We start from the raw sequence: 17,348 nt of genomic DNA on the forward strand, positions 1-17,348 counted from the left end.
GGGATGGGGGGTTGGACTGGGATGGGATAGGGGGGTTGGGACTGGGATGAAAGGACGGGGATGGGGGGTTGGGACTGGGATGGAGGGTTGAGACTGGGATGGGGGTTGGACTGGGATGGGGGTTGGACTGGGATGGGGGTTGGACTGGGATGGGGGGTTGGACTGGGATGGGATAGGGGGGTTGGGACTGGGATGGGGGGGTTGGACTGGGATGGGATAGGGGGTTGGGACTGGGATGGGGGTTGGACTGGGATGGGGGGTTGCACTGGGATGGGGGGTTGGACTGGGATGGGATAGGGGGTTGGGACTGGGATGGGGGTTGGACTGGGATGGGGGGTTGGACTGGGATGGGATAGGGGGTTGGGACTGGGATGGGGGTTGGACTGGGATGGGGGGTTGGACTGGGATGGGATAGGGGGTTGGGACTGGGATGGGGGGGTTGGACTGGGATGGGATAGGGGGTTGGGACTGGGATATGGGGACTGAGACTGGGATGTGGGGTTGGGACTGGGATATGGGGACTGGGATGGGGGGTTGGAACTGGGATGAAAGGACGGGGATGGGGGGTTGGGACTGGGATGGGGGGTTGAGACTGGGATGGGGGATTGGGACTGGGATATGGGGACTGGGATGGGGGGTTGGGATGGGATGGGGGGTGGGACTGGGATGGGATAGGGGGTTGGGATGGGGGGTTGGACTGGGATGGGGGGTTGGACTGGGATGTGGGGTTGGACTGGGATGGAGGACTGGGATGTGGGGGGTTGGACTGGGATGGGGGGCTGGGATGTTGGGTTGGACTGGGATGAGGGGGTTGGACTGGGATGGGGGGTTGGACTGGGATGGGGGACTGGGATGTGGGTGGTTGGACTGGCATGGTGGACTGGGATGGGGGGTTGGACTGGGACGGGGGGACTGGGATAAGGGTTGGACTGGGATGGGGGTTGGACTGGGATGGGGGTTGGACTGGGATAGGGGTTGGACTGGGATAGGGGTTGGACTGGGATGTGGGGGGTTGGACAGGGATGGGGGACTGGGATGGGGGGACTGGGATGGGGGGTTGAACTGGGATGGGGGGTTGGACTGGGATGGGGGACTGGGATGTGGGTGGTTGGAGTGGGATGGGGGACTGGGATGGGGGGTTGGACTGGGATGGTGGGTTGGACTGGGATGAGGGGACTGGGATGGGGGACTGGGATAGGGGGGTTGGGATGGGGGGTTGGGATGGGGGGACTGGGATGGGGGTTGGACTGGGATGTGGGGGTTGGACAGGGATGGGGGGGTTGGACAGGGATGGGGGGACTGGGATGGGGGACTGGGATGGGGGGTTGAACTGGGATTGGGGTTGGACTGGGATGGGGGGTTGGACTGGGATGGGGGGTTGGACTGGGATGGGGTACTGGGATGGGGGACTGGGACTGCGATCCTTATTCTACATGTCAGTGTGTTCTGACATGCTTCCCTTCTCCTGACTCTACATGTCAGTGTTCTGACATGCTTCCCTTCTCCTGACTCTACATGTCAGTGTGTTCTGACATGCTTCCCTTCTCCTGACTCTACATGTCAGTGTTCTGACATGCTTCCCTTCTCCTGACTCTACATGTGAGTGTGTTCTGACATGCTTCCCTTCTCCTGACTCTACATGTCAGAGTGTGTTCTGACATGCTTCCCTTCTCCTGACTCTACACGTCAGAGTGTGTTCTGACATGCTTCCCTTCTCCTGACTCTACATGTCAGTGTGTTCTGACATGCTTCCCTTCTCCTGACTCTACATGTCAGTGTGTTCTGACATGCTTCCCTTCTCCTGACTCTACATGTCAGTGTTCTGACATGCTTCCCTTCTCCTGACTCTACATGTCAGAGTGTTCTGACATGCTTCCCTTCTCCTGACTCTACATGTCAGAGTGTGTTCTGACATGCTTCCCTTCTCCTGACTCTACATGTCAGTGTGTTCTGACATGCTTCCCTTCTCCTGACTCTACATGTCAGTGTGTTCTGACATGCTTCCCTTCTCCTGACTCTACATGTCAGTGTGTTCTGACATGCTTCCCTTCTCCTGACTCTACATGTCAGTGTGTTCTGACATGCTTCCCTTCTCCTGACTCTACATGTCAGTGTGTTCTGACATGCTTCCCTTCTCCTGACTCTACATGTCAGTGTGTTCTGACATGCTTCCCTTCTCCTGACTCTACATGTCAGAGTGTTCTGACATGCTTCCCTTCTCCTGACTCTACATGTCAGTGTTCTGACATGCTTCCCTTCTCCTGACTCTACATGTCAGTGTGTTCTGACATGCTTCCCTTCTCCTGACTCTACATGTCAGAGTGTGTTCTGACATGCTTCCCTTCTCCTGACTCTACATGTCAGTGTTCTGACATGCTTCCCTTCTCCTGACTCTACATGTCAGAGTGTTCTGACATGCTTCCCTTCTCCTGACTCTACATGTCAGTGTTCTGACATGCTTCCCTTCTCCTGACTCTACATGTCAGTGTGTTCTGACATGCTTCCCTTCTCCTGACTCTACATGTCAGAGTGTGTTCTGACATGCTTCCCTTCTCCTGACTCTACATGTCAGAGTGTTCTGACATGCTTCCCTTCTCCTGACTCTACATGTCAGAGTGTTCTGACATGCTTCCCTTCTCCTTACTCTACATGTCAGTGTTCTGACATGCTTCCCTTCTCCTGACTCTACATGTCAGTGTGTTCTGACATGCTTCCCTTCTCCTGACTCTACATGTCAGAGTGTTCTGACATGCTTCCCTTCTCCTGACTCTACATGTCAGTGTGTTCTGACATGCTTCCCTTCTCCTGACTCTACATGTCAGTGTGTTCTGACATGCTTCCCTTCTCCTGACTCTACATGTCAGAGTGTTCTGACATGCTTCCCTTCTCCTGACTCTACATGTCAGAGTGTTCTGACATGCTTCCCTTCTCCTGACTCTACATGTCAGAGTGTGTTCTGACATGCTTCCCTTCTCCTGACTCTACATGTCAGAGTGTTCTGACATGCTTCCCTTCTCCTGACTCTACATGTCAGAGTGTTCTGACATGCTTCCCTTCTCCTGACTCTACATGTCAGAGTGTTCTGACATGCTTCCCTTCTCCTGACTCTACATGTCAGAGTGTTCTGACATGCTTCCCTTCTCCTGACTCTACATGTCAGTGTTCTGACATGCTTCCCTTCTCCTGACTCTACATGTCAGAGTGTTCTGACATGCTTCCCTTCTCCTGACTCTACATGTCAGAGTGTTCTGACATGCTTCCCTTCTCCTGACTCTACATGTCAGTGTTCTGACATGCTTCCCTTCTCCTGACTCTACATGTCAGAGTGTTCTGACATGCTTCCCTTCTCCTTACTCTACATGTCAGTGTTCTGACATGCTTCCCTTCTCCTGACTCTACATGTCAGTGTGTTCTGACATGCTTCCCTTCTCCTGACTCTACATGTCAGAGTGTTCTGACATGCTTCCCTTCTCCTGACTCTACATGTCAGTGTGTTCTGACATGCTTCCCTTCTCCTGACTCTACATGTCAGAGTGTTCTGACATGCTTCCCTTCTCCTGACTCTACATGTCAGTGTGTTCTGACATGCTTCCCTTCTCCTGACTCTACATGTCAGAGTGTTCTGACATGCTTCCCTTCTCCTGACTCTACATGTCAGTGTGTTCTGACATGCTTCCCTTCTCCTGACTCTACATGTCAGTGTGTTCTGACATGCTTCCCTTCTCCTGACTCTACATGTCAGAGTGTTCTGACATGCTTCCCTTCTCCTGACTCTACATGTCAGAGTGTTCTGACATGCTTCCCTTCTCCTGACTCTACATGTCAGAGTGTGTTCTGACATGCTTCCCTTCTCCTGACTCTACATGTCAGAGTGTTCTGACATGCTTCCCTTCTCCTGACTCTACATGTCAGTGTTCTGACATGCTTCCCTTCTCCTGACTCTACATGTCAGAGTGTTCTGACATGCTTCCCTTCTCCTGACTCTACATGTCAGTGTTCTGACATGCTTCCCTTCTCCTGACTCTACATGTCAGAGTGTTCTGACATGCTTCCCTTCTCCTGACTCTACATGTCAGAGTGTTCTGACATGCTTCCCTTCTCCTGACTCTACATGTCAGTGTTCTGACATGCTTCCCTTCTCCTGACTCTACATGTCAGAGTGTTCTGACATGCTTCCCTTCTCCTTACTCTACATGTCAGTGTTCTGACATGCTTCCCTTCTCCTGACTCTACATGTCAGTGTGTTCTGACATGCTTCCCTTCTCCTGACTCTACATGTCAGAGTGTTCTGACATGCTTCCCTTCTCCTGACTCTACATGTCAGTGTGTTCTGACATGCTTCCCTTCTCCTGACTCTACATGTCAGAGTGTTCTGACATGCTTCCCTTCTCCTGACTCTACATGTCAGTGTTCTGACATGCTTCCCTTCTCCTGACTCTACATGTCAGTGTGTTCTGACATGCTTCCCTTCTCCTTACTCTACATGTCAGTGTGTTCTGACATGCTTCCCTTCTCCTGACTCTACATGTCAGTGTGTTCTGACATGCTTCCCTTCTCCTGACTCTACATGTCAGAGTGTTCTGACATGCTTCCCTTCTCCTGACTCTACATGTCAGTGTGTTCTGACATGCTTCCCTTCTCCTGACTCTACATGTCAGAGTGTTCTGACATGCTTCCCTTCTCCTGACTCTACATGTCAGAGTGTGTTCTGACATGCTTCCCTTCTCCTTACTCTACATGTCAGTGTGTTCTGACATGCTTCCCTTCTCCTGACTCTACATGTCAGAGTGTTCTGACATGCTTCCCTTCTCCTGACTCTACATGTCAGTGTTCTGACATGCTTCCCTTCTCCTGACTCTACATGTCAGTGTGTTCTGACATGCTTCCCTTCTCCTGACTCTACATGTCAGAGTGTGTTCTGACATGCTTCCCTTCTCCTGACTCTACATGTCAGAGTGTTCTGACATGCTTCCCTTCTCCTGACTCTACATGTCAGAGTGTTCTGACATGCTTCCCTTCTCCTGACTCTACATGTCAGTGTGTTCTGACATGCTTCCCTTATCCTGACTCTACATGTCAGAGTGTTCTGACATGCTTCCCTTCTCCTGACTCTACATGTCAGAGTGTGTTCTGACATGCTTCCCTTCTCCTTACTCTACATGTCAGAGTGTGTTCTGACATGCTTCCCTTCTCCTGACTCTACATGTCAGAGTGTTCTGACATGCTTCCCTTCTCCTGACTCTACATGTCAGTGTTCTGACATGCTTCCCTTCTCCTGACTCTACATGTCAGAGTGTTCTGACATGCTTCCCTTCTCCTGACTCTACATGTCAGTGTTCTGACATGCTTCCCTTCTCCTGACTCTACATGTCAGAGTGTTCTGACATGCTTCCCTTCTCCTGACTCTACATGTCAGTGTTCTGACATGCTTCCCTTCTCCTGACTCTACATGTCAGTGTGTTCTGACATGCTTCCCTTCTCCTGACTCTACATGTCAGAGTGTTCTGACATGCTTCCCTTCTCCTGACTCTACATGTCAGAGTGTGTTCTGACATGCTTCCCTTCTCCTTACTCTACATGTCAGTGTGTTCTGACATGCTTCCCTTCTCCTGACTCTACATGTCAGAGTGTTCTGACATGCTTCCCTTCTCCTGACTCTACATGTCAGTGTTCTGACATGCTTCCCTTCTCCTGACTCTACATGTCAGTGTGTTCTGACATGCTTCCCTTCTCCTGACTCTACATGTCAGAGTGTGTTCTGACATGCTTCCCTTCTCCTGACTCTACATGTCAGTGTTCTGACATGCTTCCCTTCTCCTGACTCTACATGTCAGAGTGTTCTGACATGCTTCCCTTCTCCTGACTCTACATGTCAGTGTTCTGACATGCTTCCCTTCTCCTGACTCTACATGTCAGTGTGTTCTGACATGCTTCCCTTCTCCTGACTCTACATGTCAGAGTGTTCTGACATGCTTCCCTTCTCCTGACTCTACATGTCAGAGTGTGTTCTGACATGCTTCCCTTCTCCTGACTCTACATGTCAGAGTGTGTTCTGACATGCTTCCCTTCTCCTGACTCTACATGTCAGAGTGTTCTGACATGCTTCCCTTCTCCTGACTTTACATGTCAGAGTGTTCTGACATGCTTCCCTTCTCCTTACTCTACATGTCAGTGTTCTGACATGCTTCCCTTCTCCTGACTCTACATGTCAGTGTGTTCTGACATGCTTCCCTTCTCCTGACTCTACATGTCAGAGTGTTCTGACATGCTTCCCTTCTCCTGACTCTACATGTCAGTGTGTTCTGACATGCTTCCCTTCTCCTGACTCTACATGTCAGTGTGTTCTGACATGCTTCCCTTCTCCTGACTCTACATGTCAGAGTGTTCTGACATGCTTCCCTTCTCCTGACTCTACATGTCAGAGTGTTCTGACATGCTTCCCTTCTCCTGACTCTACATGTCAGAGTGTGTTCTGACATGCTTCCCTTCTCCTGACTCTACATGTCAGAGTGTTCTGACATGCTTCCCTTCTCCTGACTCTACATGTCAGAGTGTTCTGACATGCTTCCCTTCTCCTGACTCTACATGTCAGAGTGTTCTGACATGCTTCCCTTCTCCTGACTCTACATGTCAGTGTTCTGACATGCTTCCCTTCTCCTGACTCTACATGTCAGAGTGTTCTGACATGCTTCCCTTCTCCTGACTCTACATGTCAGAGTGTTCTGACATGCTTCCCTTCTCCTGACTCTACATGTCAGTGTTCTGACATGCTTCCCTTCTCCTGACTCTACATGTCAGAGTGTTCTGACATGCTTCCCTTCTCCTTACTCTACATGTCAGTGTTCTGACATGCTTCCCTTCTCCTGACTCTACATGTCAGTGTGTTCTGACATGCTTCCCTTCTCCTGACTCTACATGTCAGAGTGTTCTGACATGCTTCCCTTCTCCTGACTCTACATGTCAGTGTGTTCTGACATGCTTCCCTTCTCCTTACTCTACATGTCAGTGTGTTCTGACATGCTTCCCTTCTCCTGACTCTACATGTCAGTGTGTTCTGACATGCTTCCCTTCTCCTGACTCTACATGTCAGAGTGTTCTGACATGCTTCCCTTCTCCTGACTCTACATGTCAGTGTGTTCTGACATGCTTCCCTTCTCCTGACTCTACATGTCAGAGTGTTCTGACATGCTTCCCTTCTCCTGACTCTACATGTCAGAGTGTGTTCTGACATGCTTCCCTTCTCCTTACTCTACATGTCAGTGTGTTCTGACATGCTTCCCTTCTCCTGACTCTACATGTCAGAGTGTTCTGACATGCTTCCCTTCTCCTGACTCTACATGTCAGTGTGTCTGACATGCTTCCCTTCTCCTGACTCTACATGTCAGTGTGTTCTGACATGCTTCCCTTCTCCTGACTCTACATGTCAGAGTGTTCTGACATGCTTCCCTTCTCCTGACTCTACATGTCAGAGTGTTCTGACATGCTTCCCTTCTCCTGACTCTACATGTCAGAGTGTGTTCTGACATGCTTCCCTTCTCCTTACTCTACATGTCAGTGTGTTCTGACATGCTTCCCTTCTCCTGACTCTACATGTCAGTGTGTTCTGACATGCTTCCCTTCTCCTGACTCTACATGTCAGTGTGTTCTGACATGCTTCCCTTCTCCTGACTCTACATGTCAGTGTGTTCTGACATGCTTCCCTTCTCCTGACTCTACATGTCAGAGTGTGTTCTGACATGCTTCCCTTCTCCTGACTCTACATGTCAGAGTGTGTCTGACATGCTTCCCTTCTCCTGACTCTACATGTCAGAGTGTTCTGACATGCTTCCCTTCTCCTGACTCTACATGTCAGTGTGTTCTGACATGCTTCCCTTATCCTGACTCTACATGTCAGAGTGTTCTGACATGCCTCCCTTCTCCTGACTCTACATGTCAGAGTGTGTTCTGACATGCTTCCCTTCTCCTTACTCTACATGTCAGAGTGTGTTCTGACATGCTTCCCTTCTCCTGACTCTACATGTCAGAGTGTTCTGACATGCTTCCCTTCTCCTGACTCTACATGTCAGTGTTCTGACATGCTTCCCTTCTCCTGACTCTACATGTCAGAGTGTTCTGACATGCTTCCCTTCTCCTGACTCTACATGTCAGTGTTCTGACATGCTTCCCTTCTCCTGACTCTACATGTCAGAGTGTTCTGACATGCTTCCCTTCTCCTGACTCTACATGTCAGTGTTCTGACATGCTTCCCTTCTCCTGACTCTACATGTCAGTGTGTTCTGACATGCTTCCCTTCTCCTGACTCTACATGTCAGCGTGTTCTGACATGCTTCCCTTCTCCTGACTCTACATGTCAGAGTGTGTTCTGACATGCTTCCCTTCTCCTGACTCTACATGTCAGCGTGTTCTGACATGCTTCCCTTCTCCTGACTCTACATGTCAGAGTGTTCTGACATGCTTCCCTTCTCCTGACTCTACATGTCAGAGTGTTCTGACATGCTTCCCTTCTCCTGACTCTACATGTCAGTGTTCTGACATGCTTCCCTTCTCCTGACTCTACATGTCAGAGTGTTCTGACATGCTTCCCTTCTCCTTACTCTACATGTCAGCTGTTCTGACATGCTTCCCTTCTCCTGACTCTACATGTCAGAGTGTTCTGACATGCTTCCCGTCTCCTGACTCTACATGTCAGAGTGTTCTGACATGCTTCCCTTCTCCTGACTCTACATGTCAGTGTGTTCTGACATGCTTCCCTTCTCCTTACTCTACATGTCAGAGTGTTCTGACATGCTTCCCTTCTCCTTACTCTACATGTCAGTGTGTTCTGACATGCTTCCCTTCTCCTGACTCTACATGTCAGAGTGTTCTGACATGCTTCCCTTCTCCTGACTCTACATGTCAGTGTGTTCTGACATGCTTCCCTTCTCCTGACTCTACATGTCAGTGTGTTCTGACATGCTTCCCTTCTCCTTACTCTACATGTCAGTGTGTTCTGACATGCTTCCCTTCTCCTTACTCTACATGTCAGTGTGTTCTGACATGCTTCCCTTCTCCTGACTCTACATGTCAGAGTGTTCTGACATGCTTCCCTTCTCCTGACTCTACATGTCAGTGTTCTGACATGCTTCCCTTCTCCTGACTCTACATGTCAGTGTGTTCTGACATGCTTCCCTTCTCCTGACTCTACATGTCAGAGTGTTCTGACATGCTTCCCTTCTCCTGACTCTACATGTCAGTGTGTTCTGACATGCTTCCCTTCTCCTGACTCTACATGTCAGAGTGTTCTGACATGCTTCCCTTCTCCTGACTCTACATGTCAGAGTGTGTTCTGACATGCTTCCCTTCTCCTTACTCTACATGTCAGTGTGTTCTGACATGCTTCCCTTCTCCTGACTCTACATGTCAGAGTGTTCTGACATGCTTCCCTTCTCCTGACTCTACATGTCAGTGTGTTCTGACATGCTTCCCTTCTCCTGACTCTACATGTCAGTGTGTTCTGACATGCTTCCCTTCTCCTGACTCTACATGTCAGAGTGTGTTCTGACATGCTTCCCTTCTCCTGACTCTACATGTCAGAGTGTTCTGACATGCTTCCCTTCTCCTGACTCTACATGTCAGAGTGTTCTGACATGCTTCCCTTCTCCTGACTCTACATGTCAGTGTGTTCTGACATGCTTCCCTTATCCTGACTCTACATGTCAGAGTGTTCTGACATGCCTCCCTTCTCCTGACTCTACATGTCAGAGTGTGTTCTGACATGCTTCCCTTCTCCTTACTCTACATGTCAGAGTGTGTTCTGACATGCTTCCCTTCTCCTGACTCTACATGTCAGAGTGTTCTGACATGCTTCCCTTCTCCTGACTCTACATGTCAGTGTTCTGACATGCTTCCCTTCTCCTGACTCTACATGTCAGAGTGTTCTGACATGCTTCCCTTCTCCTGACTCTACATGTCAGTGTTCTGACATGCTTCCCTTCTCCTGACTCTACATGTCAGAGTGTTCTGACATGCTTCCCTTCTCCTGACTCTACATGTCAGTGTTCTGACATGCTTCCCTTCTCCTGACTCTACATGTCAGTGTGTTCTGACATGCTTCCCTTCTCCTGACTCTACATGTCAGCGTGTTCTGACATGCTTCCCTTCTCCTGACTCTACATGTCAGAGTGTGTTCTGACATGCTTCCCTTCTCCTGACTCTACATGTCAGCGTGTTCTGACATGCTTCCCTTCTCCTGACTCTACATGTCAGAGTGTTCTGACATGCTTCCCTTCTCCTGACTCTACATGTCAGAGTGTTCTGACATGCTTCCCTTCTCCTTACTCTACATGTCAGTGTGTTCTGACATGCTTCCCTTCTCCTGACTCTACATGTCAGTGTTCTGACATGCTTCCCTTCTCCTGACTCTACATGTCAGAGTGTTCTGACATGCTTCCCTTCTCCTGACTCTACATGTCAGTGTGTTCTGACATGCTTCCCTTATCCTGACTCTACATGTCAGAGTGTTCTGACATGCTTCCCTTCTCCTGACTCTACATGTCAGAGTGTGTTCTGACATGCTTCCCTTCTCCTTACTCTACATGTCAGAGTGTGTTCTGACATGCTTCCCTTCTCCTTACTCTATATGTCAGAGTGTTCTGACATGCTTCCCTTCTCCTGACTCTACATGTCAGTGTTCTGACATGCTTCCCTTCTCCTGACTCTACATGTCAGTGTGTTCTGACATGCTTCCCTTCTCCTGACTCTACATGTCAGAGTGTGTTCTGACATGCTTCCCTTCTCCTGACTCTACATGTCAGAGTGTTCTGACATGCTTCCCTTCTCCTGACTCTACATGTCAGTGTTCTGACATGCTTCCCTTCTCCTGACTCTACATGTCAGTGTGTTCTGACATGCTTCCCTTCTCCTGACTCTACATGTCAGAGTGTTCTGACATGCTTCCCTTCTCCTGACTCTACATGTCAGTGTGTTCTGACATGCTTCCCTTCTCCTGACTCTACATGTCAGAGTGTTCTGACATGCTTCCCTTCTCCTGACTCTACATGTCAGAGTGTGTTCTGACATGCTTCCCTTCTCCTTACTCTACATGTCAGTGTGTTCTGACATGCTTCCCTTCTCCTGACTCTACATGTCAGAGTGTTCTGACATGCTTCCCTTCTCCTGACTCTACATGTCAGTGTGTTCTGACATGCTTCCCTTCTCCTGACTCTACATGTCAGTGTGTTCTGACATGCTTCCCTTCTCCTGACTCTACATGTCAGAGTGTTCTGACATGCTTCCCTTCTCCTGACTCTACATGTCAGTGTGTTCTGACATGCTTCCCTTCTCCTTACTCTACATGTCAGTGTGTTCTGACATGCTTCCCTTCTCCTGACTCTACATGTCAGTGTGTTCTGACATGCTTCCCTTCTCCTGACTCTACATGTCAGTGTTCTGACATGCTTCCCTTCTCCTGACTCTACATGTCAGTGTGTTCTGACATGCTTCCCTTCTCCTGACTCTACATGTCAGAGTGTGTTCTGACATGCTTCCCTTCTCCTTACTCTACATGTCAGAGTGTGTTCTGACATGCTTCCCTTCTCCTTACTCTACATGTCAGAGTGTTCTGACATGCTTCCCTTCTCCTGACTCTACATGTCAGAGTGTTCTGACATGCTTCCCTTCTCCTGACTCTACATGTCAGAGTGTTCTGACATGCTTCCCTTCTCCTGACTCTACATGTCAGTGTGTTCTGACATGCTTCCCTTCTCCTGACTCTACATGTCAGTGTGTGTTCTGACATGCTTCCCTTCTCCTGACTCTACATGTCAGAGTGTTCTGACATGCTTCCCTTCTCCTGACTCTACATGTCAGTGTTCTGACATGCTTCCCTTCTCCTGACTCTACATGTCAGAGTGTTCTGACATGCTTCCCTTCTCCTTACTCTACATGTCAGTGTGTGTTCTGACATGCTTCCCTTCTCCTGACTCTACATGTCAGTGTGTTCTGACATGCTTCCCTTCTCCTTACTCTACATGTCAGTGTTCTGACATGCTTCCCTTCTCCTTACTCTACATGCAGTGTGTTCTGACATGCTTCCCTTCTCCTGACTCTACATGTCAGAGTGTTCTGACATGCTTCCCTTCTCCTGACTCTACATGTCAGTGTGTTCTGACATGCTTCCCTTCTCCTGACTCTACATGTCAGAGTGTTCTGACATGCTTCCCTTCTCCTGACTCTACATGTCAGTGTGTTCTGACATGCTTCCCTTCTCCTTACTCTACATGTCAGTGTTCTGACATGCTTCCCTTCTCCTGACTCTACATGTCAGTGTGTTCTGACATGCTTCCCTTCTCCTGACTCTACATGTCAGTGTGTTCTGACATGCTTCCCTTCTCCTGACTCTACATGTCAGTGTTCTGACATGCTTCCCTTCTCCTGACTCTACATGTCAGAGTGTTCTGACATGCTTCCCTTCTCCTTACTCTACATGTCAGTGTTCTGACATGCTTCCCTTCTCCTGACTCTACATGTCAGTGTGTTCTGACATGCTTCCCTTCTCCTGACTCTACATGTCAGTGTGTTCTGACATGCTTCCCTTCTCCTGACTCTACATGTCAGAGTGTTCCACAACGTTGTGCCCTACTGAAGGCAGACCTCAGAAGACCATGGTTCTGTACCTGTCCCTGGGCAGAACGGTCCATGCCAGGCTGCGTCTTCTACATGCTATATTTATATACTGACCTGTCTCTGGGCATCATGTCTCTTCTACATGCTATATTTCTATACTGACCTGTCTCTGGGCATCGTGTCTCTTCTAAATGCTATATTTCAATACTGACCTGTCTCTGGGCATCATGTCTCTTCTACATGCTATATTTCTATACTGACCTGTCTCTGGGCATCATGTCTCTTCTACATGCTATATTTATATACTGACCTGTCTCTGGGCATCATGTCTCTTCTACATGCTATATTTCTATACTGACCTGTCTCTGGGCATCATGTCTCTTCTAAATGCTATATTTATATACTGACCTGTCTCTGGGCATCATGTCTCTTCTACATGCTATATTTCTATACTGACCTGTCTCTGGGCATCATGTCTCTTCTACATGCTATATTTCTATACTGACCTGTCTCTGGGCATCATGTCTCTTCTACATGCTATATTTATATACTGACCTGTCTCTGGGCATCATGTCTCTTCTACATGCTATATTTATATACTGACCTGTCTCTGGGCATCATGTCTCTTCTACATGCTATATTTCTATACTGACCTGTCTCTGGGCATCATGTCTCTTCTACATGCTATATTTATATACTGACCTGTCTCTGGGCATCATGTCTCTTCTACATGCTATATTTCTATACTGACCTGTCCCTGGGCATCATGTCTCTTCTACATGCTATATTTCTATGCGTTCCGGTAGCAGGACCAACCTGTCCCTGGGCAGAGCGGTCCATGCCAGGCTGTGGGAGGTACCAGCTGAGATCTGTTGGATGACCACACCGTCCAGACCAACCACCTTCTTAGGCTTGGTGATGGGACCAGTAGAGTTACCCTGGCCACACTGACCCATGGAGTTGTTACCCCACGCATACACCTCATTGTCTAGGTGGAGGAGAGAGAGAGAGATGAGAGGAAAAACAGATATCAGTCGATTTAATCATCCATCACAGGAACATCTTGGGATGTTATGATGAGATTATTTATTTTATCTTTATTTAACTAGTCAGTTAAGAACATATTCTTATTTTCAATGATGGCCTACCGGGGAACAGTGGGTTAACTGCCTTGTTCAGGGGGCAGAATGACAGATTTTTACCTTGTCAGCTCAGGGATTACGATCTTGCAACCTTTCGGTTACTAGTCCAACGCTCTAACCACTAGGCTACCTGCTGGTTACTGTCCCAACGCTCTAACCACTAGGCTACCTGCTGGTTACTGGTCCAACACTCTAACCACTAGGCTACCTGCTGGTTACTAGTCCAACGCTCTAACCACTAGGCTACCTGCTGGTTACTGGCCCAACGCTCTAACCACTAGGCTACCTGCTGGTTACTAGTCCAACGCTCTAACCACTAGGCTACCTGCTGGTTACTAGTCCAACGCTCTAACCACTAGGCTACCTGCTGGTTACTAGTCCAACGCTCTAACCACTAGTCTACCTGCTGGTTACTAGTCCAACGCTCTAACCACTAGGCTACCTGCTGGTTACTGGCTCAACGCTCTAACCACTAGGCTACCTGCTGGTTACTGGCCCAACGCTCTAACCACTAGGCTACCTGCTGGTTACTGGTCCAACGCTCTAACCACTAGGCTACCTGCTGGTTACTGGCCCAACGCTCTAACCACTAGGCTACCTGCTGGTTACTGGCCCAACACTCTAACCACTAGGCTACCTGCTGGTTACTGTCCCAACGCTCTAACCACTAGGCTACCTGCTGGTTACTGGCCCAACGCTCTAACCACTAGACTACCTGCTGGTTACTAGTCCAACGCTCTAACCACTAGGCTACCTGCTGGTTACTGGTCCAACACTCTAACTACTAGGCTACCTGCTGGTTACTGGCCCAACGCTCTAACTACTAGGCTACCTGCTGGTTACTGGCCCAACGCTCTAACCACTAGGCTACCTGCTGGTTACTGGCCCAACACTCTAACCACTAGGCTACCTGCTGGTTACTGGCCCAACGCCCTGACCACTAGGCTACCTGCCACCCCATTAAGAAGTGAGACTAAGAAGTGAAATTAAAAAAGTGAGACTAAGAAGTGAAATTAAAAAGTGAGATTAAGAAATGAAATTAAAAAGTGAGATTAAGAAGTGAAATTAAAAAGTGAGATTAAGAAGTGAAATTAAAAAGTGAGATTAAGAAGTGGTGAAATGTGTACTTGCATTGTATGGGGTCATAAGAATCTCCCCTTTTAGAAACAAGAGAATATATGACTTATCCTGTTTGAACTTCAGAGATAAACAAGAGAATCTCTAGTAAACTGTTGAAACAGGATAAGTCAATACTAGCCCATATCTAGCTCTCTCCTGGTACTGTGTTTAACTGGTGGTTAAAGGCTGCTGTTTTACTGTGGCCTGGGCTGGTGGTTACTGCTGCTGTTTTACTGTGGCCTGGGCTGGGCTGGTGGTTACTGCTGCTGTTTTACTGTGGCCTGGGCTGGGCTGGTGGTTACTGCTGCTGTTTTACTGTGGCCTGGGCTGGAGGTTACTGCTGCTGTTTTACTGTGGCCTGGGCTGGGCTGGTGGTTACTGCTGCTGTTTTACTGTGGCCTGGCCTGGGCTGGAGGTTACTGCTGCTGTTTTACTGTGGCCTGGGCTGGTGGTTACTGCTGCTGTTTTACTGTGGCCTGGGCTGGGCTGGTGGTTACTGCTGCTGTTTTACTGTGGCCTGGGCTGGGCTGGTGGTTACTGCTGCTGTTTTACTGTGGCCTGGGCTGGGCTGGTGGTTAAAGGCTGCTGTTTTACTGTGGCCTGGGCTGGGCTGGTGGTTAAAGGCTGCTGTTTTACTGTGGCCTGGCCTGGGCTGGTGGTCACTGCTGCTGTTTTACTGTGGCCTGGGCTGGGCTGGGCTGGTGGTTACTGCTGCTGTTTTACTGTGGCCTGGGCTGGTGGTTAAAGGCTGCTGTTTTACTGTGGCCTGGGCTGGGCTGGTGGTTACTGCTGCTGTTTTACTGTGGCCTGGGCTGGTGGTTACTGCTGCTGTTTTACTGTGGCCTGGGCTGGGCTGGAGGTTACTGCTGCTGTTTTACTGTGGCCTGGCCTGGGCTGGTGGTTACTGCTGCTGTTTTACTGTGGCCTGGGCTGGGCTGGAGGTTACTGCTGCTGTTTTACTGTGGCCTGGGCTGGGCTGGTGGTTACTGCTGCTGTTTTACTGTGGCCTGGGCTGGGCTGGAGGTTACTGCTGCTGTTTTACTGTGGCCTGGGCTGGGCTGGTGGTTACTGCTGCTGTTTTACTGTGGCCTGGGCTGGTGGTTACTGCTGCTGTTTTACTGTGGCCTGGGCTGGGCTGGTGGTTACTGCTGCTGTTTTACTGTGGCCTCGGCTGGGCTCGTGGTTACTGCTGCTGTTTTACTGTGGCCTGGGCTGGGCTGGTGGTTACTGCTGCTGTTTTACTGTGGCCTGGGCTGGTGGTTACTGCTGCTGTTTTACTGTGGCCTGGGCTGGTGGTTACTGCTGCTGCCTGCCTGTGCTGACGTCGGTTAGAATCCAGCCCTCGTCTGTCTAGTAAACTATCCTCCTTATTGTCCTGTCTCTCTGCACTGTCTCCGTCCAATAAACTGGACAAATCCTTTCCTGTCTCTCTGCACTGTCTCTGTCCAATAAACTGGACAAATCCTTTCCTGTCTCTCTGCACCGTCTCTGTCCAATAAACTGGACAAATCCTTTCCTGTCTCTCTGCACCGTCTCTGTCCAATAAACTGGACAAATCCTTTCCTGTCTCTCTGCACTGTCTCTGTCCAATAAACTGGACAAATCCTTTCCTGTCTCTCTGCACCGTCTCTGTCCAATAAACTGGACAAATCCTTTCCTGTCTCTCTGCACTGTCTCTGTCCAATAAACTGGACAAATCCTTTCCTGTCTCTCTGCACCGTCTCTGTCCAATAAACTGGACAAATCCTTTCCTGTCTCTCTGTCTCTGTCCAATAAACTGGACAAATCCTTAATAAATAACCCTATATTGCCTGGGGTGGTCTAGTGGTCCAAGCTACTGGCTCTCTCTTTCAGCACTCTCTCTACTACCTTCTACCTCTGTCTCGCTCTAAACAATAAACATGCAAAATACTTACATCATAGATTTAAAATAATCATATTTTTAAAAAAAAGGGTTGTTTTACCGTGTGAGAGAGCTAGACAGTGGCTGTCTCCTATGGACAGGTCTACCACCCTGGTCGCTGTCAACTCCTCAACCAGCTTGGGTCTCAGAGCAGTGGCTTCAGAGGAGCCACAGCCCAGGCAGGCCCCGCAGCCCCAGGCATACACCTGGAACACAGGACAACACAGGACCAGTTACTACAACACAGGACAACACAGGACCAGTTACTACAACACAGGACAACACAGGACCAGTTACTACAACACAGGACCACACAGGACCAGTTACTACAACACAGGACAACACAGGACCAGTTACTACAACACAGGACCAGTTACTACAACACAGGACAACACAGGACCAGTTACTACAACACAGGACCACACAGGACCAGTTACTACAACACAGGACTAGTTACTACAACACAGGACAACACAGGACCAGTTACTACAACACAGGACCAGTTACTACAACACAGGACAACACAGGACCAGTTACTACAACACAGGACCAGTTACTACAACACAGGACAACACAGGACC

General features: G+C 49.1%; 1 protein-coding gene across 16 annotated transcripts in view; it reads right to left on the reverse strand.

The window, feature by feature from the left end:
* The window catches only part of LOC106595038 (probable E3 ubiquitin-protein ligase HERC1), a 290,635-nt gene that overhangs the window by 251,361 nt on the left and 21,926 nt on the right, over positions 1-17,348 (reverse strand). For all 16 annotated transcript variants that reach the window (XM_045708500.1, XM_045708507.1, XM_045708508.1 and 13 more), the window contains exons 10-11: positions 16,829-16,973; positions 13,420-13,591 (exon numbers count right to left, since the gene is read on the reverse strand). In XM_045708500.1, the coding sequence (XP_045564456.1) occupies positions 13,420-13,591; positions 16,829-16,973 (317 nt within the window). The remainder of the gene's footprint in view (positions 1-13,419; positions 13,592-16,828; positions 16,974-17,348) is intronic.

Source organism: Salmo salar, chromosome ssa26 (genome assembly GCF_905237065.1).
Source record: "Salmo salar chromosome ssa26, Ssal_v3.1, whole genome shotgun sequence".
NCBI lineage: Eukaryota > Metazoa > Chordata > Actinopteri > Salmoniformes > Salmonidae > Salmo > Salmo salar.